General features: G+C 36.7%; 1 protein-coding gene across 16 annotated transcripts in view; it reads left to right on the forward strand.

The window, feature by feature from the left end:
- Positions 1-27,499, forward strand: part of Rims2 (regulating synaptic membrane exocytosis 2) — a 455,960-nt gene that overhangs the window by 221,983 nt on the left and 206,478 nt on the right. For 8 of the 16 annotated variants that reach the window (XM_051159507.1, XM_051159508.1, XM_051159509.1 and 5 more), the window contains 6 exons: positions 9,118-9,326; positions 10,979-11,098; positions 13,057-13,156; positions 14,095-14,218; positions 15,952-15,998; positions 17,907-18,019. In XM_051159507.1, coding sequence (XP_051015464.1) covers positions 9,118-9,326; positions 10,979-11,098; positions 13,057-13,156; positions 14,095-14,218; positions 15,952-15,998; positions 17,907-18,019 — 713 coding nt within the window. Of the gene's footprint in view, positions 1-8,930; positions 8,999-9,117; positions 9,327-10,978; positions 11,099-13,056; positions 13,157-14,094; positions 14,219-15,951; positions 15,999-17,906; positions 18,020-24,353; positions 24,402-27,499 lie in introns of all 16 variants that reach the window. The other 8 variants (XM_051159510.1, XM_051159511.1, XM_051159513.1 and 5 more) reach the window with 2 other exon arrangements.

The raw sequence follows: 27,499 nt of genomic DNA on the forward strand, positions 1-27,499 counted from the left end.
ACAAAATAAAAATAATTGGAAGTATGGCTTAATAGAAAAGTTGACAGTTATCAGTGGAAATTAATATTATAGCATATTTAAAAGTCATGAATAAAATATCTCAAGTCACTACAGTACAAAAGAGGACATAAAATTTTAAACAAATGGATCAGGGAATGCATGTGCAATTGAAAAATTAAGTTACAGCCTTATTTCATAATTATTACTTTCAATTGTGAACTATCAGAAAATTGAATTGATAGAAATGTTATTTCTAAAAGAGAATTATAGGTTTCAATCAGTTTTATTAAAGAATATGTTGAAATTTATTTTTAAGAAACAGTTCTCAATTATATTTAATAATAGTAATTTTTTACTTTTGGACAGGGAATATATTATGATACTAATAGATAAAACACTAGTAGTAACTTTAGGTGGTTTGTTTCCTATTATGTATGTTAGATAATTTACTTTTCTTTTGCTAAAATAATACCTTAATTTACTGAATAAGAATATATCTTTACAAAACACACAGATATGTATCATAGTAATGGCCGAAAAGTTTCTGTGTGATAGCCTTATAGTGGCATTTTGTTCTATGTTCTAAAGTAATGGCATTAAAAATTCTCCTAAACTAACTGTGTATTTGTTAAACTCGCACATTTACTACTGTTCAGCACAGGACAACATGCCTCATGCAGAAGTGGCTACACGTCACGCACATCTGTGCTCTCCTTTGACCCCACTCCTAGTGCCCACTCTCATACAGGCTCCTGCTTGTTGTCTGTCTGGTCATTTCTTTTACAGAGTTTGGTTTCTTGCTAATATACACTTCCTAGGCACAATCATACTTTTAAATTTGGTGGAAGAAATATAAATAGTGTCATTTCCCCCTTTGGATAGTTCTTCAGTAGCAGAGTAGAAAGAAGGGGTAGCTGATGAGACCAGAAGTTTCAGAGGAGGTGCTTGTGTCTTATTTTGACTTTGCATCATTATGGAAACATTCTTATTTGTGAAATGTATTAAATGTTGAAGTAAGCAATTTATAAACATGATCTGGCCTTGTAATTCATGGCCATTCTTGGTGTTTAACTAGATGCATGGCACTTCTCCCTGATAATTAAAGGAATTTTATCAGCAGCCTCTGAATGTATTTTCTTTTTCCTTAGCTATTTTTTTGGCTATGTCATTCTGATGAGGCTCTGTGAAATTTCAAAACAGAATCCTCCTTTGGTTTTGTCACCCTGGCCTAGATAATTCCAAAGAGTGTGTTTTACTTGCAGTTAGTTTTGGCATTGTCATTGCTTTTCTGTTCCTTCTCATTTTTAATACATCGATCTCAGATCTTTGCAAGGAAAATTTGGGCCAAGTAGCGTAATTTAAAAAATTTTTAAATCTAATAATGTATATGTAGCATAAACGACACCATTGCAGAGACCTTCTTCTCAGTCCTGAGTATGTGAGTGTCTGCTGCACAGAAGATATAATAAAGGCTCATCTTTCCGTTCCAAACAAGCTTTGTGGTTTTGTTTTGTTTTGTTTTTGTTTGTTTTTTAATTGACTTTCCTTTTGGCTGGCCTTTTTTTTTTTTTTTTTTTTTTAAGACATTTCTAGTATATTGATGCTTTTGACATTAATTGCTGCTTGGGTTAGATTTCACTATTTTGAATACATAGAATTTCACTCATGTTTAGAATCAATGCCATTTTATTTGTATTTTATTAAGTGATGCTAATAATTATAACTCGTGAATGATTGTTTTTATTTATTCAAAGGTGAAAGTGAGGTTTAAGAGGAAGAAGTGTCTTTTTCTCAGCCTAAGAGATTCAGTCCTGGGTGTGTTATTCACGAAGTACCCAATCTTGTTCTGCCTTTTGAAACCTTCTTGGTTGGGGCTGGAGAGAAGACTCAGCAGCTCCTGTAGAGGATCTGAGTCGTTCTTGTCACCACTGTGGTGGCTTACAACCATTTGTAAATCCAGTCCTTGAATACCAGACGCCCTCTTCTGGCCGCCACCGGCACTAGGCACACATGTGGTGCACATACATACGTTCATGCAAGATGATCAGGTATAGAAAATAAAAGAAATAAATCTAAAACACTTAGGTCTTTGGCGTTACCTATGAATCTGTGAATAAGAACAAAAGCATGTATTTTTATATTTTGGTTACTGAAAAAAAAATCAAATTAAACTATATAAGCACACATGTTATAACTAAAAAGGAGCAGACACTGTGATCGTTTCTAGATTATTTATTTAATGGTCTTTAGAAGTCAGGAATTCTACAAGGTGATTCTCCAGCCTTTATGTTGACTGTGGAATTGTGGTTCTGTGGACTGTGTTGGTTTCACCTCTTCCAGGATCTGCTCTCTGTTAAGCTCTGTTAAACATTGCTGTTTAAGAAGCATACAGTGTTTACTTGGTGAGGTGTAATTTGCGCTACAATTCAATGCCTCAGTGAATGTAAAGCATCTATTTCTCATTTTTCTGCCAAGAACTTTTTCCGTGCCTATTATTTAGAAGGTGTTGGATTGGACCCAGTGGAGATTGTAGAGGTAAATAGCATTCTTTCTCACCTCAAGAAATTAAGGCTAAAGTCCCTAGACACATAGACTTCAGAAGAGTCATTGATTCTCTGCTCTTATTTTTCTGTGCACCATTTTTCCTAGAACACTTATCTTTTACTTTACGTCAATGTGATATACTTACCTTTCAGAATGTTACATTAATTACCTGCCTTGCTTGTGTTCATCCAGGCAATTACAAACTGATTGAAATAAGTCTTGAATGCTGATGCCACAGTGTCTCTGAATCTGCTCGTTTAATGTTATTCTCAAAGTCTGAATGTTTTTCATAAACTTTATAATGCATACTCTTTTGCTTTGGTATTTTTATTTCTTTCTTTAATCATCACCACTGATAGTTGGTCCTAGACAATTGTGTGTTTTAGGATTCTGCCTTACACAATGCATTTCATAGCATCCCTAGCCACTGCCTCCAGCTGCCAATAATGCTGCAGGCCACTTGTGACAACCATAAATATGACTAGATACTGCCCATCATCCTTTATGGGAAAGAATCCATGCCTTCATTCCCCACCTCTCTTGCCCATCTTTCAGCTTCCGTTTCTTAATTCTTAATTAGTTGTGAGATGGTCACAACTAATGTGTATTTTAAAATTTTTTTAAAAAGAGTGGAGCCAAGCAGAAAATATCAGACAAGTTCACAGATAAGGACAGAGGTTCTGAAACACGTTTGTTCTATGTGTTCGCATAAGTGTGTGCATGCATATATGTAAGCATGTTCTGTAATCTGACCATGTAAAATTACGTACTCATAGCTTGATATCTGCAAGGAATTATCTTAGGACACCCCCACCAGACACCCTGGTAAATACGCAAATGCATATGGTTTTTTTATTTTAAACGACAGTATTTGCATATAACCTTTGCATATCATCCTGTGCCTCCTAAATCTCGAAACAAACAGTGTACATGTACTCACATAGCGTTACACTGCTTATGGTGAATAACGACAAGCACATGTGTCAATGTGTGTCATGGCAGGCACAGCCAGAAATGTTTCCAATGTCAGTTGTTTGCGTTTATGATTGGAATCTTCAGGTGCAGAGAGCTCTTTCCTACTGTGGGTGCGTCACCTGCTACCTCCCCCATGTGAGAGCTTTGTGACTTAGTCGGTGCCGTGGTTCCCTGTCCCTCTCATCTAGCCCTGGAGTCAGGTTTAGGAGTGGTGTTTGGTTACTTTCCTTATTAAACTTATTTTAATCATAATGTGGCATATTTTCAGCTTCATTATGTAGTTGCATCATTAATCACACTTACTTTCCTAACCACACAAGGGTATCCTTTTGAAGCACTATGTTCATTGCAGAATGGCTTGGCTTTCTTTCTACTGATATTTACATGGTTGTTGAAGGCCTTTTTGTTTGTTTGCTTTACCTGAAAAATTTTGAGTAGAGATTAGGTTAGCAAATTCAACAACTCATGTTTGTGGTAGTTTCCTCAGCCATAAATTGTAAAATTCTTGTTTTAATGATTAGTTTTTTAAAGCCAGCAGAGGGCCAGACTCCCTGGTGTTATGAGTGGTTGTAAACCAACATGTAGGTTGTGGAAACCAAACCCTGGTCCTCTGCATGAGCACAGTGCGCTCCTAACACCCAGCCATTGCCCGCGTCTGCCTCCCACGTGCTGGGATTAAAGGCGTCTGCCACCACTGCCCAGCTGAATTTTGATTTTTAAAATAGTTTTTCTTTTCATAGTTTTTTAAATTGATTATTGTAGGCAATATATTTCATACGCACATTTTACATACTACTAGCATTTATAGTTAACCAGTTAGAGGTAAATTCAGAAACCTTTCACTCTTATGTTTATTAATACATATTTTTGTGTGTGTGTTGAAAACACAAAATTAGGCATTGCATACTTTGCACTTTAAATATCTAAAATGATTCAGAAACGCAGGAGAGCAAAATTCTATTGTATATTTTCACTTGCCATATTTCCCATCCTTTTTAATAGCTCCAGGCTCCTTGTCTGCCTGTATCTCTCTGTGTCCATAGCTATCCTTCCAGCTGTTCTTTTAGAGCAGGTCTGCTGGTGACTATCTCACGTAGCCGTCTTTTGTCTGAGAATGTTCTTCATTCTTGAAAGATAATTTCTTCGCATTTAGAATCTAGGCTGACTTATTTATTTGTTTATTTTGGCAATTGAAATCGATTGTATTACTCCCTTGCACCCTCCCAAGTTCTGATGCAACATTTTATGTCATTCAGCGTATCATTCTATACTTTTTTTTTGGTTGCATCATAATATTTAGGTTTTATTTTTTAGTTTGGTTAGGATCTATACATAGCAGTTTGAATCTCTAGGCTTACATCTGTATAGCACTGTACATTTTCAGCTTTTGCTTTCTAGCGCTTTTCCAGCTCATCCTAGAACTACAACTGTTTGCGTGTCTTTCGTTACAGTAACTCAGGCTTTAGAAGATGCGCTTGTCTTCTATAATTCTTTAGTCTAGTTCTGGTTTTCGCATTGAGTAATTTTTCTTGTTCTACATTCAAAGACACTGTGTCACTGCTGTCTCCTCCCTATGCTGCAGTGCAGCCATCCATCTGCCTTGTGAAATTTCAGGTGTTTTCAGTTAAATTCTTCCATTTGTTTATTTTGTGTCTTTTAACAGTTCTTGCTCTATATCCATGAATATGCTTTCATACTGTTATCAACAGGATAGTTTATTATCTTAGTTTTGCCCTTTGAAGTCATATAAGAGTTAATATTAAAAGTGACTGCTGATATCTACATATTGCTAATAATAGTGATAGTTTAAGACATTTTTTAATACATTTTATGGTCAGTATTTTATTTAATTTTTGAAATGACACTAGTTTTTCCTCCTTTAGCCAATGTTATTGAACGCTAGGCATATTGTATGGTCACCCCCTTTCCCCATTAATAGGATATTTTTTTACTGTTGTTTTAAATAGTTTTAAAGTGCTAAACTACGTTATCTCCTTTAGCTGAGAAACATAGAGATGCTTTCTTACAGAACTATAGAATGTTCTGAGCAAGTAACTAGTTTTCTAAGGTGTCAATACTGTGGAGGCTCTTGATTAGTCCATGCAGAAACACAAACATGCAGCAGGCTGGCCATCCTCGGCTGTCGCTGGGGACTACTGGGATTCTAATTGCTGTGTGTGCTATAAAGTTGTTTCATAAGCACCTTTTTTGCCCCATGGGTAAAGATTCTTCTATACATTTTATTTTGTGTGTATTAGATTATACAGTTTAGTTTGTTTCCACTGTGTGTGTCTGTGTCCTAGGATACCTAGGAATGTGCTCCAACACATTTGTAGCTTACAGCATAACATTACTATGTCAGAATATTAGTCAGATAACTGCTTGGAAGCCTTGTTAAAACAGGTTGCTAGGCCCCACCAATTCTTTTTGATTGACTGGCTCTAGAACCCATGCCTGCATTTCTAACATGCTTTCAGCCTCTGCTGCTGCTGTTTGGGGACTCAGCGCCAGCACTGCAGATATCCCCGTGTGCAGCACTCTCGGCCCTTCGAGTCCTGGGTCCACATCACCCATTTTCTAATTCCATCCAAGATACAGTTGAGAAATCATTTTGCTATTATGAAATATGAAGTTTAGAGTCAATGGCAGTTACAATTTTATAAAATAATTTACTACTGTATCTTCTCTAACTAAAAAATGTTCTTTCTATATAGTTTTGTCACCCCAAAAGTTGTCTTTTTCTTTATTCAGTTTCTTTGGCCAGAAACCTGAATGTTAACTTTGACTATTCAGTCTTTCTTGATAATGAAGTTCCTTTGTTCATTTTTTTTTCTTTTTTTCTTTTTTTCCTCTGTCAGCTAAGTGACTATACCTTTTATGTAGGTTATAGTCACCTTTCTCTTTCCCAAAGAGGATTGAAAACACCTTTAACTTTTGGTGTCTTCTCACCCAGTTTCTCTATAGATTTTAGATTCAGCTTATTAAAGTCTAAGTCTGAGTCTGTCATGTTTCACTTAATGTTTGAAAATGGTAATCTTTAATACTGCACAGAAAGATCAATCTCAGTTATTCTGTGACGCTTCAGCATTCTCACCTAGCTCTGCTTCTTTAGTCTCTCTGTGTAGCTGCGCTGCTGCCCTCCACCCCTGGCTCTGTGTAGCTGCGCTGCTGCCCTCCACCCCTGGCTCTGTGTAGCTGCGCTGCTGTCCTCCACCCCTGGCTCTGTGTAGGTGCGCTGCTGCCCTCCACCCCAGGCTCTGTGTAGGTGCCATGCTGCCCTCCACCCATGGCTCTGTGTAGGTGCGCTGCTGCCCTCCACCCCTGGCTCTGTGTAGGTGCGCTGGTGCCCTCCACCCCTGGCTCTGTGTAGGTGCGCTGCTGCCCTCCACACCTGGCTCTGTGTAGGTGCGCTGCTGCCCTCCACCCCTGGCTCTGTGTAGGTGCGCTGCTGCCCTCCACCCCTGGCTCTGTGTAGGTGCGCTGGTGCCCTCCACCCCTGGCTCTGTGTAGGTGCGCTGGTGCCCTCCACCCCTGGCTCTGTGTAGGTGCGCTGCTGCCCTCCACCCCTGGCTCTGTGTAGGTGCGCTGCTGCCCTCCACCCCTGGCTCTGTGTAGGTGCGCTGCTGCCGTCCACCCCTGGCTCTGTGTAGGTGCGCTGGTGCCCTCCACCCCTGGCTCTGTGTAGGTGCGCTGGTGCCCTCCACCCCTGGCTCTGTGTAGGTGCGCTGCTGCCCTCCACCCCTGGCTCTGTGTAGCTGCGCTGCTGCCCTCCACCCCTGGCTCTGTGTAGCTGCGCTGCTGCCCTCCACCCCTGGCTCTGTGTAGCTGCGCTGCTGCCCTCCACCCCTGGCTCTGTGTAGGTGCGCTGCTGCCCTCCACCCCTGGCTCTGTGTAGGTGCGCTGCTGCCCTCCACCCCTGGCTCTGTGTAGGTGCGCTGCTGCCCTCCACCCCTGGCTCTGTGTAGGTGCGCTGCTGCCCTCCACCCCTGGCTCTGTGTAGGTGCGCTGCTGCCCTCCACCCCTGGTTCTGTGTAGGTGCGCTGCTGCCCTCCACCCCTGGTTCTGTGTAGGTGCGCTGCTGCCCTCCACCCCTGGCTCTGTGTAGGTGCACTGCTGCCCTCCACCCCTGGCTCTGTGTAGCTGTGCTGCTGTCCTCCACCCCTGGCTCTGTGTAGGTGCGCTGGTGTCCTCCATCCCTGGCTCTGTGTAGGTGCGCTGCTGCCCTCCACCCCTGGCTTTGTTGTTGTTGTCGTTGGGTTCTTTGTTTTTGTTTTTACTGTATCATGTTATTATGTTTCCCTAGAATACTCTTTCTTTTCTTTTCCATATTTCTATCTCTTTACTTGCACACTAAATCATGTTTTCAGTTCCCATCTTAAAAATCATTACTTTGGAGGTGTTGGTGACTCTCAAATCATCTAAATTACATTTCGCATTTTCTTATCATACTTTGTTCTCTTCTATGACACACTAATTAGTTGTGTCTCTCCCTACATTGTGGTAGACATGCTTCTGTGTTATTTCTTATATTAGGACTTAGCACAATATAGAACAAATGGAAGGTATGCAGTAAATATCTTTTAAATGAATGAAAATACCGATGTTGGTTAAAATTGTGTATATATGTATGTAGACTGAACCAAAGCCCTTTTTGAAAAAAAAAAGTAAATAAACACAGTAAGTTTGGGATTTTAACAAGGTGCCATCATGTAAATGGTCTACCAAAATTGTAATAATGTAATTTCTCAAAAAGATAAGTTGTTTTAATGTAATATTAAGTAATTTGTGTTACATAAACAAAATTTATTATTTCACTTTTCCTTTCTACTGATAGAAATAGAATGAATTTTTTTTGTCATTTTCATGGGAAATTTGTTGTGTAACTTTTTTTTTTTAACCACTTAAAAGTTTTGAGGAGTCGTCATCATTGTAAAGACCATCGTACTTCACCCCAGGCTCACTGTTTAATTACATGGCTTCAAAATAGCAGTTGTTTCTGAGCCACTGTCTAATTTTCAAACTTTAACTAGTCTTTAGAGAAAAAGCTCATGGCTTTAGACCAGCATGGAGAAATAAATTAGCTCCAAACCAGACATAGCTGGTCAGCCTTTCTTCATCAGCTCATCCAGCGAGTTTTGTTTCTGCTTTTGCTTACTGTTAGCAAAAATATTCTGTTTTCGAGAAACTCTTGCAGGGCTTTTGTTCTGTAGGTCTGCCCAGACTACAAAAGCCTTATACTTTGTATTTTGTAAATTCTATTTGGATTCATAGCTTTTTCCTGGTATCTAATGAGTACTACAGCTAGAGCTCTTGAAAGCAGACAGGACCCCACAGTGTCAAATGTTTATAATTTCTCTGTCTGTCCTTTCCCATTGTCTCCTCTTGCCCTCCTGTCTGCCCGGCTCTCACAGGAGACATGGATTACAACTGGTTGGACCATGCATCTTGGCATAGCAGTGAGGCCTCCCCAATGTCTTTGGTGAGACATGTGGAGCCTTACTATTTAACTTTCGTTATCATTTCACTTTTCCTTTTTTTATTTACACCTTTGCATGTTTTCTTTTTTGTATCCTTTTTTGTTTTATCTCACACTTGTAGGGGACAGTCAAAAGGGAAAAAGAAAAACTAGTGAGCAGGGAGTTTTGTCGGATTCTAACACCAGGTCTGAGAGACAAAAGACTATGATGTACTTTGGTGGCCACTCTTTGGAAGAGGATTTGGAATGGTCTGAGCCTCAGATTAAGGACTCTGGGGTAGATACCTGTAGTGGCACAACTCTTAACGAGGAGCATAGCCATAGTGATCAGGTACTGAGACTGTGCAGCCTGCCTTCTAACCTGCTCATTTGGTCTTCCTTTGTTTGCTCTCTGTCACTCATTAAAACAGGACATTAAAAAATAAATAAATAAATAAATAAAAGGACAGGACATTTCAAGGGTCAATGTAGCATTTTCTTAAGGTGCAGAAAAGAAAAACAAAACAACTAAACAACTAAGCCAAAAAGCCTTTTGCTTGCTTTGCTGTTTTTCTTGATTGACAGCATACCAAAAACTAAGTAAATGAAAATAAAACTTAGGAACAGAGGAATGTTTTATATACAATCGAATGAGAGAACTTTGCAATGCTGTTATAAACCAAAATATTTTTGGATTGGCTTATTTTAATACTAACACATATTTTCCTTGGGATGAAAAGTCAAATTATTAGTAGTTTGAATCCCAGGCAAAAGGGAGATAATTGGGTCTGTTTGCACAGAAAATGTTGTTTTTCTTTTTTCCCTTTCACTGTCATTTTGTTCTTTTGTTTTATTGTTATAGCATTCTAATAGTATTAATTAGTTGTAGATCCATTACCATCTGCTTTGATATTTATTATTTTATTTGCCTTTAGTATAGCATTAAAAAAATCTTTAACATATAGACGTGATTGCCTGGAACTTGTCTTTTGCCTGCTAACTGTGCATGGAGTTGTGCATGCTCCTTCTAGGAAGCCAATGAATTACCATGATTACACAAATCATTTACATTGTTGCTCAGCATATTATTCATAATGAAGTGGATTCTCGTTTATAAAGAGAAACTCTCATTCTGAACCCCAAAAAAAGAAATAAGGTGGCATTATTATTATTATTTAACAGTTATTGTCTTTGAATTATCTATTACAATAAAGTGACTGACTAGAGAATAAGTTTAAAACAACCAGTAAATTTTTTTTTGCCAGGTATGGTAGCCCATACTCTTCATGTCAGCATTGTGGAGGCAGGAAAATCATTACAGGATTTAGAGACCAGCATAGACTCCGCAGTGATATCAAGGCCAACCCAAGCTGCGTAGTGAGTTCAAGGGCAGGTTGGGCTATGTAGCAAAACCCTATTAAAAAACATCAATGAACATTTACGAAATGAGAAACAATCCGTTTACCTTTGAGTAAATCCTGTTTCTCCCATGTGATTCAATTGGGAAGGTAGTGGGGATTTATGTAGTTTTGAGAATTTTAATGCTCAATATGAGTTTAGATTTCATGTTATAATGTTTCCCCTTTTAACTTTTACCAGGGTAAGAATATTTCAAAACTTTCCAAAAGTATTTGAAGAAGGAATTGTGACGTTTTGGTGAGGTCCACTAAGCAGACTTTTACTGTATCTTTTCTGCCTGTGCGGTTTTGGTTAATCTTCACCAAGTTGAGCTAGCGTATATCTTAAAGAAATTTTTCAGAGTTATTATGCTTTAATTTTGTGGTAGATAACTGAAAATTTTCTATACTTGGATTTAAAAGAAAACCTCGAATTCATAAAATTGTGGCTGTAAGCGAGTGTAGGAAGCTGGTCAGTCCGTAGCTTGGAATGTAAGCTGGCTTGTGTAATCATAACCCCTTAGAATTCTGACGGCTAGAGAATGCTGTTCAGTCAGGGGGATCTGTCATGAGATTAACTTTCAGTGTTGCTGATGTTGTGTGTCAGCACCCTGTGACCTGGCAGCCATCCAAAGATGGAGATCGTCTGATTGGTCGCATTTTATTAAATAAACGTTTAAAAGATGGGAGCGTACCTCGAGACTCGGGAGCAATGCTGGGCTTAAAGGTATGTAATAGTTTTTGGAATTTTGGATCCATATCACTTAACAGATATAGCTCTCTCTACCTATGCCAATTGAGGAGACACCCATCCAGGCACACTCATGTACATGTATATCTGTAAACGTGAGCCATTTTTGCACAGTGACACACATGCACACCTGAAAATGCACATATCCATGCACACTCAGACACACGTACACTGTGGGCACACATTCACCCATGCACACCTATACACATGTACACCTGCAAACACACACACACACACACATGCATGTGCACAGAGTTAATTTTTGGTAATACATAATAGTAGTTTTGTATACATTTTTGAATGACATTAATAGTAACTTGGTTAGAAAAAGGTTAGAATCCTAAATACCATGAACATGCTTGAACCTGTACTGTTTGTCTTGCCTATATTTATGTCGGTATTAAAATAGCAGCTTTTCATTTTTTGTTATGAAAACTTGAAATTATAATATATACATTATATCAAAATATATTTTTGTACTGACATAGTAAAGTGTATTGGTATATACGAATGTGTATGTTTTAGAGAAAACTAGTTTGTCTTGGTTTGAGGTGTCAGGGATCAAACTTTTGTGTACCAAAGACTAGCAGCTGAGTTATATTAATGCCATATATACCATTTGCAATCTAGAATCCCCTAAAAATGTGACAAAAATATTAATGTCTATATTTGAATTATAAAATCATAGAATACTATTTGCCAGGTATGCAAAATAGAGATCTTTTACGTTTTGTGTATCTGTGAAAAAAATGACATAAAACAGAGTGATGTTTCAGAGTTAAGTCATTGCTACACAAGGTGTACACTAGAGTATAGTCACCAGCAGGTATTATAGAAATGCTGGTGTAAGTAGAATTGGATGGTTACAATGTGTTTGACACTCGTCTGATTATTTTACGTCTCTCATTTGAGTCAGCATTCATAGAGGCGTTATAGGACAAGATGAAGCCGTCTATAGTGTTTAGTACAATGTCTGGCGTAGTATGTGAATTTTGTAATAGTCAACACTGGCCATAATTATGCTAATTACAGTGCTATTGTGGTTAAATGGTCTTGAACACCACCAGTTTTCTTAACGTATTTATTTGCAGGGAGATGTGAGGCTGTAAGAAATGCACATTTAGCTTTGAGGGTTAAACATCGCATTGCTCAGCACTGCCTGGGTTGCAGCTGAGTAGAGTCGCCATAATTGGGGATTATATGCATGGAATAAGACAAGATAGGTCAGTAATTTCTAATTTCACTCATCTGTAGCCCGAGAACAAACCAATTTCCTCTAGCCGGTGAATTCAGTCCTATCATTTGCTTCCCCGGCTGTTTGAGTAAGTGGCTGGTCAGAGCCATAGAGTTAATTTTGTAAGAGTCCTGCATTTTACATATGATTTTACAGCATTCCTAATGTGTGTGTCTACTGTGTTTTCCCTACAGTATTTTAATAGAAAATAAAAAGTAGAAAAATAATCTAAGGTTTGCTTTGTTTCTGAGGAAGTTAGTTAAGTTGGTTAAGATAATTTTCTCATGAAAGATCTAGATTATTGGTGAAAATGTAGTAGTCTATCGTAACTATAGGAAAATTAATGAAAAAAATTTATATTACATTTAAATTCTATACCTAAAATGTTTATATAATTAAAAGGTGCTGCAATGTTTTGTGAAATGATAAAAATGAGAATTCTATAATAAGAAATTGTTGAGTTGATTTTAAAGTGTTTGCATTTTTAACAAGTAGAGAATTAAATTACAACACATTTGGAATATATAAGTTTCCTTTTGCAGACACTTACTTTGAAATGGCTGCACTATATTATTTAAGAAATAAAATCTAGTACATTAAATTACAGCTCAAAATCTAAATTGTCGTGAAATTTTTTGCTTGAGTCTTTTCTACTCTTTTTAGCAGTCTGACAGCTTTGATCCTTTCCTCTTTTAAACAGGTTGTAGGAGGAAAGATGACGGAATCAGGTCGCCTTTGTGCGTTCATTACCAAAGTAAAAAAAGGAAGCTTGGCTGATACCGTCGGCCATCTTAGACCAGGTGCGTTCCCACCAACAGGAGTTTACATCCATGTGTCAGCTGTGAGGCTGGCACCATAGGACGCCTGCCTAACGTGTTAGAAGGCCTGGAAAATGCTAGCCATGAGTGGTTAGGGAAAACTGCTACTCATTGACAAGCGATTTGAACATTAATAATTAGTTTCTTTCACAAAGCTTAAAATCTTTAGTCATTAATGGAGAGTTATAGCTCTTATTCTTTGTATAATACTAAACACAATGTCTCCTTGAAAACTTTTTATTATTTTTTTGAGCACTGTATAAATTTACTTTCATGCCTTTCCCGCGACTCCTCCCAGATTCTCTCCACATTCCCACACCCAACTTTATATAATCGATACTAGTGATGGATACTTGAATTTTGTTTCCCAAAAATCTTTATTTTTCGTTTGGAAAAAACATTCCTTTTTTTTTTTTTTTTAGAAAACAAACTTCATTAAAATAATTACACATTTTCTAAATTATGTCATTCCATAATTTTCAGTCAGTTCCTTCAACTCCTATTGGAGAAATCCTTAAATCCTCTGAAGAAGAGTTCATGCAATGTGAATCACTTAACAGTTGACAATTTTAAAGCAAGCAGTGCTTAACTAAGCACACATGTGCCACCAGTTAGAGTAGAGCCATGCGGTCCTCAGAGCGAGAGCTGACTTTGTTGACACCTACTTGCCTACAATTAGGTCTTCTGGTAAGAAACCAAGTGGCTGTAACTCAAACGTAGTGTTTTCCCAGTGACCGCTGTTCCTTTGATGAGATGTGCTATCCTAGCCATTACGTTGTGTGCTGCTGGAGTTGTTCCCAGTATGTATGTTATAATGAGATGGTGGATGTACTTTTGGAACTTGTTGAAATGCAACGATTGCTTCTACTTTGAGTATATCTTATGGACTTATATTTATACAATTATTCCTGACACCACAGGTGATGAAGTCTTAGAATGGAATGGGAGGCTATTACAAGGAGCCACATTTGAGGAAGTTTACAACATTATTCTAGAATCCAAACCTGAACCACAAGTTGAGCTTGTCGTTTCAAGGCCGATTGGGTAAGACAGTTTTAGTAATTTATTTTTTACTTACTTTTTAAGAGTAATTTTATTTTATGTGTATGAGTGCTTTGTTTACATGTATGTATTGCACAGAACAGTTGCGTGGTTCACACAGAGGTCAGCAGAGGGCCAGACTCCCTGGTGTTATGAGTGGTTGTAAACCCACATGCAGGTGCTGGAAACCAAACCCTGGTCCTCTGCATCTGCATGAGCAGTGTGCGCTCCTAACACCCAGCCATCGCCCCAGCCCCACCTCCACTCATTTATTTGTGTGTGAAGCTGACTGCTTTTAGCAGTTTGGATTGTCTGTTTTGTGAAAGTAAGTTATTTCATAGACAGTGTTATTCCTTGACCAAACATTTGACCAAAATTAATGATTTTTCTTTATCTGATTATCATAAAATATGATAAAATAGTTGCTGTTTATAAGAAAGGAAAAATGTTAGATCATTACTTTTTGAAATGTTTCAGTGGTGTTTTACATTTCAGGAACGCCAACCACTGCAATCTACATCTAATGCAATGTTTTGTTTTTGTTTTTCAAATGGAGATCCTAGCTTACAAAAGATAGGATCAAAGAGCATATAATTCCCAGATAAAGGGTTTACTTAAGGAAAATTAGTTTCTTTAAAAATGCAGTTAATCAGGTCAAAACAAGTGACATTAAAGTACAGCTGGCCTTTGCATTTTATTGCCGATAGCCTATACTTCCCAAAGGTGGCAGCGAAGTTAAAACCCTTTAACCTAATTTATGAAGATTATTCACAAAATGTCCTCGCAATACTTTTTTTCCTGTCGAAACTCATGTTCTATGATAATGTAAAGGGTATATCGAAATTAAATCAGAAATATCTGTAGCTTGACAGTAAATTATTGTATGGGCATAATGCATCTGTATATGGAGGCTACAGACATTCTTGTAATAATGCCTGCATTCATTCAGTTAGGAAATTATGGGTTGTAGCCTTTTGCCTTTCTAAAGTTTGGTGATATGGCAAAACCATAGTGTGTCAGCTTAGTATATTAATTAAATCTCTTTTAGTATAAAAGTGTACTCAAATTATATATTTAATATTTTAAATAGTTTATAATCATATATTTTTATGAATGACAGTAGTTACTACTATCTACTTACATATCTAGTAAGTTTAGGTATTTTCTGATGTGAATATAGTTGTAAGGTAACTTTGGAAGTCCCCATATGAATCATGTTTGCCTGTTACCAATGTAACTTTTAAAAACGTATATTTATAATTATAATATTTTAATGATTTTAGAGTTCTAGTGAAATTTATTTAGAAAAATAGGCAAAAATAAAGAGTAGAATTAATATATGTTCATAAAAGCTTGTTGAATACAAAGCATTTTTTAGAATAGATGGTTATATATCGTAAGACACATAGGAAATAAAATGTATGTTTTTATAAATCGGCTAAAACTGCACATAGGTTTAAATTCCTGTTGGAGATAGCTGCAAAAATGTGATTCTAGTCCAGAGAAGAAAAGACAGAAGTGTGTGGCGAAGCTCAAGGCCAGCTTCACCTATATAGGAGATCTAGGTCAGTTTGTCCAAAACAAAACAAAAAATACAGTTGGTCTTCTCTTATTTTCATAAAGCTTTCATATACTTATTGTATATTTGTGACTTTTTATTCCTAATTTTGATTAAAAAAGAAGATGCTTCAACTGTTAAAAGCTTATTTTTTTTTTATCCTTTTCTATCATTTCAGAGATATCCCTAGAATACCTGACAGCACGCACGCACAACTGGAATCCAGTAAGTTTAATTTTTTCAGGATGTGTCAGTAAGCATCTCATGTTATTCACAAAAGGTCTAGTGAATAAATTTATCTGGCAACATGAAGTACGATAGAAGTATGACTTCAATTACTACGTCACATAAAATGGAAAATTTAATATTATTTCACATCACTGTAGGAAAATATATAAACTCTATGATAACCTCGGCATTTTGTTTTATCCCTGCCAGCATTGCTGTGGATTTTGTTTTGGTTTTTGTTTGTTTGTTTTTTGGGACAGGGTTTCTCTGTGTAGCCTTGGCTGCCCTGGACTCCCATTGTAGACCACGCTGGCTTTGAACTCACAGAGGTCGCCTGCCTGTGAGTCTTGAGTGCTGGGATGAAAGGCGTGCGCCACCATGCCCGGAATTACTGTAGATTTTAAAGTAGCTCCGATGAGCTTTATTTCATGGCATCGCCTCAGTTCCTCCTGCTCATTCTCTTTGCATCGTTTGGTACTCTCTCACCGAAGTCTAAATCCTCATTACTGTTCTCCGTCTCTTCATTTTAATCTACACGTAAACAGTTGGCAATGCTGTCTTTCTCTTAGTAGTATATATAGTTCTGCTAATGTCTTAGTATCTCTATTTCTGTTCACATTCCAACTGCTTCTTCAACTGACTAGAAACAAATTCACTCACATAACATTTGGTTATTGATGTTTCTACTATTCTCCATGTTTTTAAAGCAATTTTAAAATTATATTTCTTACATATACATTTATATTATTATATGCAAATAAACTACATACAGTAAGAAGAACCATGCAACAATCAGGAATTATATAAATGTTATATTCATAGTATTTTGGCTATTTGTATCTGGCAGACTTGAAGAAAAATATCTTTCCTACCTTAGTGAGTATTAAATTCTGAATGAAAATCAATATCTATCATATCTCATCTCTATCAACTTAAAGTATCTATCTAGACTTAAAAACATCTTAACCCCTAAATAACTAAGCTTAATTGTAAAACAAAACTGTCTGGTTTTCAGCCCCATCAGAAACTTGAGAAGAAATAAAACTTAAATACCTGAATAAATCGGAAATGCAGGTTAGCAGCTTCCAAAATGAAAAAATGACAGTTTGCTGCCTGAACACGTCTTTTTCATAACTTCTTATTTCATTTCTGCTGGAGCAATATTTTAGCAGCTGGGCACAGTGGTACAAACCTGTAACCCCAGTATTTGGGGGAAGCAGAGGCAGATGAATTGCTATGAGTTTGAGACCACAGAGAGACCCTGTCTCAAAACACAAAACAAACAAACAAACAAACAAACAAAAAATCACCTGGAAGCATTTAATAATGTTGGATATTCTAGTCCTTATGTTCTCAGTATTTAAAGTTTAGGTTGCCCTGAGATGGATTATTATTTTGTGTTTTGCTTTTTCTTTCTTTTCTTTTCTTCGTGTCATAGTTTCTCTGTGTAGCCTTGGCTGTTCTGGACTTCCTTTGTAGACCAGGCTGGCCTTGAACTCACAGAGATCCGCCTGCCTCTGCCTCCTGAGTGCTGGGAATACAGGTGTGTACCACCACATCCGGCTCCTCTTCCATTCTTCATGTTTCCTCCTCATTATTAAGTGTGAGCATAGTACACATAATAGAGGACTGCGTCCCGGAGTAGAGCCTGCTGCCGTTACAGTCAGTGCAGCAGAGGTGTCACTGTGGCTCTTACCAGCCCTCAGGAGCACCTATGCAAAACAAAAACAAACAACAAAAACAACTGTCCAAAACAAAAGCAAAACATCGCCAAGCACTTCTTAAGATTGTTTATAACATCCTGGCAATAAAATGAACTACATCAAAGGACCTTTAAAAGAAGGATGCTGAGTGTTCTGAAATTGTAAAGAGACATTTTAATATTCTTTATCCTTGTCATTTCAGGTTCTAGCTCATTTGAATCTCAAAAAATGGACCGTCCCTCTATATCGGTCACCTCTCCCATGAGTCCTGGCATGCTGAGGGACGCCCCGCAGTTCTTATCTGGACAGCTCTCAGTATGTAACCACTATATTTATCTCTTTGGGAGCATTAAATTTGTTTTTTAAAATGTAATGTTAGGCTTTCCTTTGATTGTTTTTTGGCTTTTTTGTAAGCCAAGTTCTTCCTAGAACATAATTTTGCCTTTGCCACCAGATTCTTATTTGTGATAATTTTTACTTAAAATTTTTGGGTTATTATGCTTTATTTTAATGTTAGGTTTATAGAGCTTAATGATTTAATGAAGATATGTAACCCTTTTTAACTGTCACAATTATTCCAGAAGTTGGGGTGATGATTTTCACTCTTCATTTTAAAAGGACTGGGGATTGCTAATATTTTTTGGGAGAGAGGAAACAGGCAAAGATTGTACTAAGGTAGAAGCTATATTCGTGTATTCTTTTTTGCTTATTCATATAAGGGAAATTTGGGGCATACTTTTAATATTGTTCAGATATACAAGGTTTCTAGAGGTTTTCTGTTTTTGTTTTGTTCTGTTTCTTTTTTAACAACAGAAAAGACCAACTAACTGGATGAGGGATATATGTAAGTCCTGAGTGTACTGGGTAACTTTTTCCAATGTGACCATTGATTTGTATATTTTCAAGTATAAGTTAAAACTTGAATTCTATATTATAGTCCTATTACAAATGGTTTGCGAATTTAAGTGCTTTTATTACAGTATTGTTTCTATATTAGAGCACATTCAAATTTATTGTTAGAGTAATTTTTAATACGCTGGTGATTGTTAAATTTGGAATTTCCTGAGTACTAAAGGAAAGTTAAGTTCTCAAACCCCAAAACTGTTAAAACCCAAACGATTATGAGATTGTACTTTAAATTCCTTAGAATTACCTTCTTGGTAAGTCAGCTAGAAATCTGTCCTTTTAGTTTTAAGGAGAAATGGTAGTATTTGATTTTTTGGGGAGCATGATTGTTAACAGTTCTACTTTGTTACATCATTGCAATTTTTTCAAGCTCCCATACAGATTTTGCTAGGAGAGACAGCCAGGAAGGGTCAGGAAGGGGTCTGGAGAAATTTCAATCTCAACTATTTTGCTCCTGATCCAAAACTGACCTGGCAGCAGGAGAAAGCTGCTGAGGCTGTGCAGATGGCCAAAACCCGGCTAACTGTGGCCTAGTAGGAAAGTGTGCTCTTGTTTTCTTAGCTTGGAGGGAACATATTTTATTAACTTATTTAAAATGTTAATTGCATCCATTTTGAAGTCCTACACTGATACATTCTCAAATTACATACAAACCAGACAGGAATTATTAATATGATTCATATTTATTATCAGAAATCTAGTCAGTACAATAACAAAATCACTAATAATCCTGACACTGCAAATGACCTTTTATAATACATGAATATATTTTAAATAAAATTTCACATATGAATTCTTTTTTCCTTTATCCTGTTTTATTGAGTTGGAATTTGGCCGTGCAGTCCTGGCTGGACTGATCATCAGTGTTTAGGCCAGGCTAGCCCTGAGCTTCTGTTGATCCTTCAGCCTCTGGCTCATGAGTTCTGTGCTTATATATATATTCTGTTTATTGCTTCCTTCCATATTAACTTATAGACTTTCTCTTATCTTTACTTTCATATCTATAGTACGGCATTTATTGTCTTATTACAAATAATCATGCCACTGAAATACTTGGATATATATTAATTATTTTTTCTATAGCAAGTTACTTTGTCAGGAACTTTCCTGAAGTAAAATTATAATACAAACTCTAAAGTATAAACTTGAGGTTATTAAAAATTATTCTAATCACATCTAATCTATCAATCACATATTATATGTGTATAATATGTAAAGTGTGTATATACATATAAATTAATTTTCTGACAGAAATAGTAATTCTAGTCACTATGAATATAAATGAACAAGATAGAATGCCTTTTATTATTATATACCTTTTAATTTTATTCAAATTCCTTGTATTAGGTCAGTTTAATGAAGATGCTTTCCTGAGTTACTGCAAGCCTGTCTCTGTATCTGTACTAGCCTACAGGCAATTTCGGTTTGGTGTGGTAATGTAGGAGTTTTAAATATGCCTACATGTATCACTTCTTAAGAACACTCCTATGTGTTAGCCCTACCTTTCTCTTTTGCTTTTCTTCTGTTGACATAATTCAATAATATGATAAGAGCAGTTAAAGGAGAAAGAGTTTATTCTGTCTGTATTAGGAATTTGAAATGACTGGCCATATTACATCCACCAGAAAACAGAGAGGATGTGCTTACATGTTAGTGCTTGGCTCTCTTTCCTCATCTTGAGTGGTGCTGGGCCTTTCCTGGAGAATGGCTCACCCGTAATTAACATGTGTCTTCCCTCCTCACCGGATGTGATCAAGATGATCTCCCCACAGGCAAGCCTAGGTGGTCATTTCTCAGATGGTTCTGGATTCATTCATTGAGAGTTATCTTCAGCTCTTGCACCTCCATTTTCTTCTTCCTTCGGGCATTTTTGCTTTTGAGGAATTCTACTTGGGTTCATTCCTCGTTAAACCATGGCATTGTTTTTTGCCTCGGCACACAGATTATTTGTATGTATTTGAGGTGATCTACCTACTGTGTTAGTTCATTTGCTGATTTTTAAAAATAGAAAACACATAATAAATAGCTCTTGTTTATGCTTTTAGACTCAGAGCTGCTGACTAGTTTTTAAAGGGTGTGTGTAGCTAATTTTGTCCCCGTGCTGTATCCTGCATCTGCTTACCTTCCTGCGCCATCCCCATTGGATGGACCACTAACGTATTTGATGAGAAAACCAGAATCAGCCCAGTCAAGTTTATTCTTCCTGAGCCCATGGGAGCCCATTGGCAGCACTTTCTTATTTTGACTCTTAAGTTAGCTGCTTCTTCATTTGCAAGACAACTTTTGTAATTCTAAGTAATTTCAAGCATGCATATAGGATTTGGTAGGAGTTTGATAGGGTGTTGGGCTAAAATGTGTCCTGGTCTCTTTCTAGGTTAGAAAGGCTCAGGATTCTTTTTTTCTACAGAAACTGTCTTCACTGTTGATTCTACTGATAATTATTTTTAAATTAGATTGTCAGTGATTGGCTTATAGTTACAAAATTAATTTATCTTAATATTTTTGCAATTCATTTTTACTAAATATTGAAAATATCAATTTTATTTGCCTATTTAAGCAAGTAAGTAACTTTAGAATAATTGTTGTCTTTTATACCTCCCTTCATGAAACTTGAGAACATTAAGAAAATACTCCATGTATGTTTCTTTTATGTATTTTCTTCCTTCTCCTCCACTCCTCTCCTTCCCCTGCCCTCTTCTTCCCTTCCCCTTCTTCCTTTGTTTTCTTCTTTCCTCTCTCTCCTTTCTTCCTTCCTCCCTCCCTTCCTTCCTCCCTCCCTTCCTTCCTCCCTCCCTTCCTTCCTTCTCCCCTTCCTTCCTTCCTTCCTTCCTTCCTTCCTTCCTTGCATTTATTCACTTTACATCCTGGTCATAGCCCCATCTCTCCTCTCCTCCCAGTTCCACCCTCTCTTCCTCACCCCTTTTTTACCCATCCCCTATTCCTCATAAAATGGGAGCCCCCCCTTCTCATCCACGCCAGCTCATCAAGTCACATTAGGACTGAGTGTGTCCTTTTCCCCTGTGGCCTGGCAGGGGAAGTGATCAAAAAGCAGGCAACAGAGTCCCTGTCAGAGACAGCCACTGCTCTCCTTAGTAGAGGACCCACAGGATGCCTGAGCTGCCCAATGGCTAAATCTGTGTAGGGGCCATAGGTCCAGTCCATGCAAGGTCCATGGTTGGTGCTTCAGTCTCAGCACGCCCCGCTGGGCCCTGGTTAGTTAGCTCTTTTGATCTTCTTGTGAAGCTCCTGTCACCTCCAGGTCCTTTTCTCCTCTCTCACCTCCACTTTTCCCAGTGTTTGGCTATGAGTCTCAGCATGTGTTTTGAATAGCTGCTGGGTGGAGCCTCTCAGAGGACAACTCTGCTAGGCTCCTTCTTCCTTTGTTCTTTCCTAATTTGAGACAGTGTATCACTATGTAGCCCTTATTGATCTAGAACATGCTATTTGTTCCAGGCTGGACTAGAACTGACAGAAACACTGGCTTCTGCCTCTCCATTGTGTGCTGCACATCTTGTCAAGTTTTATATTTGAACTTTATTGTTTTAATACTTTATTATCCTAACTTTAACATTTTAGATGCGTTGCATGAAATGCATGTCCTAAAGATCATAGTACATGGAGTAGTGAAAAATGACATTAGACACTCACAATTAGATTGGTGTGTGCAGTTTCAGATTCCTCATTTGTATGAAGAAGCCTCTTCTGTAACAGATGTGTCACACCCAGCATCGCCTTCCCGCGTAACGTACCCAGGGATTGTAGCATAGACAGCCATTGTGGCGAGGGGGATGGAAGGATTCAGGGTATACAGTGTTTCCCTGGGGTAATGGCAAGGGTCGGACTATAGAGAAATGAGAATTTCACAACTTTGCAGTGCAGCAATTGCTCCTGAATTTAAGCCTTGAAACGATACACTGCATTTTTTAAATATATTTTCCATCATTTAAAAGTGCCACCTAAGTACAAACCTGCTTTATATTTACCGTTAATGTGTAAACTCATTGGTAAACATAAGGTTAAAAATGTTGATTTTGTAAATCTGATAGCTACAGGTTGTTTTGCGTCATGGAAAACTGCTTGCTGTAAAGGATTCGTTTCTTTGAAAATATTCTTCTTAGAGTAGACCCTTCATTTTATGAAGTAATATAGGTTTTTCAAATATTTTCTTTTCATGACATATTTTATCTAAAACACTATAAAGATGGGAGCAGGGAACATGAAATCTCTGGAGTTCCTTGTCCCCTTGGCATGTGTAGTTAACCTATGGAGACCTCACAGCCCAATCCCGTACTTACTAAAGCTTCATCTGTGCAGATTTATGCAGACAGACATTTTTGTCACATCCATATCCGAACATTTCCTCTTTGGGGCATATCTCCACTTGAAGAGGAAGAAAACCCAGATTTCGTACTTACTTCATTTTTGGAGAGAGAGAGAGAAGGTGACTCCTGGTGACCAACATTCTGCTGTTAAAGTTGTTTTCTTCTGGTTTTTAGATTTTATTATTTTTACTTAAATATCATGCCTGTGTAGTGGCCCTGAACCTGGGCAGAAGCCCCCCTCAGTCCTCACCTGCAGCAAAGAGAAGAGCAGTGGAGTCTTGTCAAGAAGAAGCAGAATTAAGTGTCCAACTCAGAGACGTGTCTCCGATTTCATTTTTGATCTATGATTGGCACCTATGACCTATGAATTGGGTTAATATTTTTTATTAATTCTTAGAAATGGTTTTAAAAATAAAAGCTTAAAAATCCAGAAGAGAAGTGTGATGTTCTTTCTGAGAATTAAGTTTTACTTCCTGTGTTTATCCTACTAGCCTTTGAGCGTCTAGAAGTTCACCTAGGCCTTCCTGTGTATTTTCTTCACTTGCATGCTGGGGATAAGAGCAGTGACCTCCCACAGCTGTCGGGAATATCATACTGCAATGAACATGCCATAACATTTTGGGAAAAATAAAGAACTGTAAATACAAGACAATGACAAGTGTTTTAGTAGGCATGACTGGCAGTTCACAATATCTCAAGTAGTGGGTTCTGAGTCCCCCATCACGCTTACCTGTACTTTAACCTATGGACAAGTAGACTTCCATTTCAGTAGGATTCATATCCATGCACTTACACAATTGTGGACCAATTTTAAAAAATATGTTAAACAGCTGTAGACTTTTATATTGTGATTATTTCTTAAGTAATAACACACCAACAACTTGTAGCATTTGTGTTACATTTGACATTATAACTAATCTAGAGACGAGTGAAAATGTTAGAGAGCCTGTGTGTTTTGTGCAGCGTATACTGTGCCATTTTATATAAAGGATTTAGACATCGATGGATTTGGTAGTTGTCGGTATGCTAGGAACATTCGCCCATGGATATAATGGGCTGCAATGTGTTTAAAGGTAAAGTTTTAAATTTCTTGGAAGTTATACTTTAATGATTCTCTAAAATTACATAATCACGACTATTTTCTTGTACATTCAGTCTTAATTCCTGTTATATAGACTATTTTATGTATTTGATTAAATACGTTGTAATATATTAGAATATTTTGAATAGTTTTTATATATGTTAGTGTTTGGGAATATTTATTTCTTATAATGAAGTACTTATTTTAAATATATTGTCATGGAAACACTGTATTTAAGGGACAGTTTTATGTGTTTATTTTTACTTTTGGTCTTTTAGTTCCAGCATATTGTCCTCTTTGGTTTTGTTTTATTGCTTTTTTCTTTAATTTTGCTTACCAGAGCCAAAGCCTTAGTAGAAGAACAACGCCTTTTGTCCCTAGGGTTCAGGTAAAGGCTTTGTCTGCCTGATAGAGACTAAAGTTGTGTTTTATCCCTTATTTGTATGTTTTTGGAAAATGCGTAGTAGGAACACTTTTTTTGGTATGTTGCTCCAAACCATACTATTGACTTCCAAATCATTTCTATAAGGCAGCTTGTAAAATTCTGCATGGAGATTAGAAATCGAATACGAATTTAAAGAGACAATTATTGTCAGTTATTTTGTAAGTTAATGAAGTACTCAAATGTATAGGTTTCAAAGTGGCATTCCAATTTAGTTTTTATGTAGATTTTGCATATCTCTGTAAGAAAGACTTACTGAAATAGCTAATTTTAAACTCTAGATATTTTTCTTTATTGCACAAAGGATGCTGTCTCTTTAAATCATTCATTATTCTACATCCACATTCTCTTGCATTTTCCAAGCAACGACTCCTTGAGGAGATTGGCAAATATATTTGTACCTTATTTAAAATACAGTTTTTTTTCATTTGATATATACAAAACAATTTCTAGAGTTTCAAAGAACAAAAATTGGAATCTAAATAATATCTATCTATATATATTATTTTATTTGTATTTTATCATTCCTTTTGCTTTTAAGATTGGGGTACAAGTTGTTTGCCTCTTTTCCTTAGGATATTGTTTATATGGTACAATAATGCCAATATAGTTATCTTAAAAGTAGTATTATGCCTTCCCTGCTTTGTTGCATGTTTTTAAAACAATTGTTGGCTTTAAATAATACTTTAAAATTAAAATAGTAATTCTACTTCATAGTATATAATATAAAATATTTATCTTAGTGCTAAAGTTTTGTTGTGATCAATTTAAATTGGTTACATTGTAAAGATGAGAGGATAGTCATATTAAACAGTGAAAATCATGCCAAGGTTTTATTAAAGTAATTGAGCTAAGGCTTGTTATGGATAGAACTATGAAGTTGTGTTTGTTATATTTTTGGGAGCAAGTGGCTATGTTTTTAAATATGTAGTTTTAAAACTCAGGTTTAAGAATATGACAAAATAGCATAGATAATAAAATATTTTTGCTCTGGATATATATTAAAAACTTCAATGTGCATTCTGTAATAAAACTGAAAAATAGGTCTATTATTAAGTGCCCAGTTCAAGACAATTTGAAAAATTCCAATTTCAATCAGATGTAATAGGATTGGTTCTTACTTAATAGTGCTGATACTTACATATTTGAACAGTTAATTCAGTTAATGACATGCTGATGCACAGCATGAAATCAATAAAGCCAACGTCTATTTATATAAGAAACAGATAATAGTAGTCAGGGATAGTGGTTGACCTTATAGAGAAATCTGAAGATAATATTTTTGAAAAAAAATTAAACCTTTGAGAGTTGCCATTATTGATGAAAGTAGAGAATATGTAAATTAATCTGATCTTCATCACAGGCTTTAGAAGACATTGATACTTTTCTACATTTCCTTCATCCCATGAACAATCAAACATACGAATTTCTTTACTTTTCTCTCTTGGCTTTTGTCAAAAGAATAGCTTAATCTATTTTCTTATCTTTTCTATGTCTGTAGTCTAATGTTGCTAAGCAAGCAAATTAAAAAGTTTTTCCTTTAATGAGTTTGAGTCAGTCCCCAGCCCCTATTCAGTTTTTAGTTGTTCCATTTCTTGTTAGAGACAGAGTTTTGCTCTGAGGCTCATGTAGCTTCAAAGTCACTGTGTAGCCAGATTAGCCTTAAGTTTGTAGGTCTGTCTCAGTCTTCCTCGTTTGGTCTTCCAAGTGCTGGTGTCTCTAGCCTGGAGACCTGTTTTTTTCTCTGCGGTCCTGTGTCCTTTGGACGAAAGGTGAAATTCTTAAAACTCTACGATTCCATTTTAATTCATAGGTAAAAAGCTAGCCTAGAAATTTATAGCTGTAATAACTAGATAATAGCACTATCACATATTTATTAAACATAGCTTGAGAAAATCTTGTTGAGGATCTATTTTTGAACATTTTAGCTGGTAGAAAATTATTATATAATAGCAATAGAAAACCACTTTGCAGTTCAAGTAAACAAAACATGAAAATTAGTAGTAGTTATTTTCATAGTTTAGATATCTGTTATCCTTTTCCTTTAAGAGGGCTCATCTCTGTTAGCACCACCAAGGCAAGAACAGAAATAATTTTGTATAGTCTTTTAAGCTGCCAGGCTCCCCGTTGTGATTCACCAGTGTAGTCCCCCTTCGATTTTCTGTAATATATGCAGAGGGACCCAGCAAAACCATCGTGGAATTGGGACTGAACTACCGTGTCTCATGTGTAACTAAACTTTGTGATTCTCAAGCTCCAGAGTTTTTGTTCCGTTTCAGTTTTTAGTTGGTGGTAATAGGTCCCGGATCTTAGGTAATACATAGATCTGATACAGATCCGGATAGAGAGGATACTCGGCAGCTAAGGATGAAGGTGTGAAGTTTTGGGAGCAGGAGGGCGTGAGGTGTCAATCCCTAATTATGATATGGCAACATTGTACACATTTTCTTATTTAAAATTACAAAGTGAAACTTTACTATTTTAGCCATGTAAGGTATTTTCTCCTCTAAAGAAGGAATGGTAGCTCTAAAAAGTTTTGAAGGTTAATTTATTATAGGTATAAATACAACCTAAAGGAATCTATTAATGCTATAGTAAGCTTGCTAATATCCTCTGAAATGTGCCTTATTATGGAGACACAAACATTTGCTTGAAAATTCCCTCTGAATGCTATTTACTTTTTACTGTCCACACCGCATTTAGAATATTTATTTTCAGTGCAAACATGAACATAAGGAACTATAGTAATTCTTAAGTGAAGATAGATTTATAGGAATCATATATAAAATATAATACAATAGTGTAATTATTATATGTTCATGAATAACTCATCACACCAGGATTAAAAAAAAAGAAGCCCAAGTGATTTATCAATGAAACTAAAACATCAGAATCAATTTATTTATTCATTGAAGTTATTATAGCATATCCTTTTATTTTAACAAATAAGTGTGCCGGGGAAAATGTCTCTCTTTTTATTAGTAGGAAAGAAGGGTGTAAAGATTGGAAGTGTGAACATGTACTGGTAGTATATTTTGAGCTGA

Source organism: Acomys russatus, chromosome 17 (genome assembly GCF_903995435.1).
Source record: "Acomys russatus chromosome 17, mAcoRus1.1, whole genome shotgun sequence".
Lineage (NCBI taxonomy): Eukaryota > Metazoa > Chordata > Mammalia > Rodentia > Muridae > Acomys > Acomys russatus.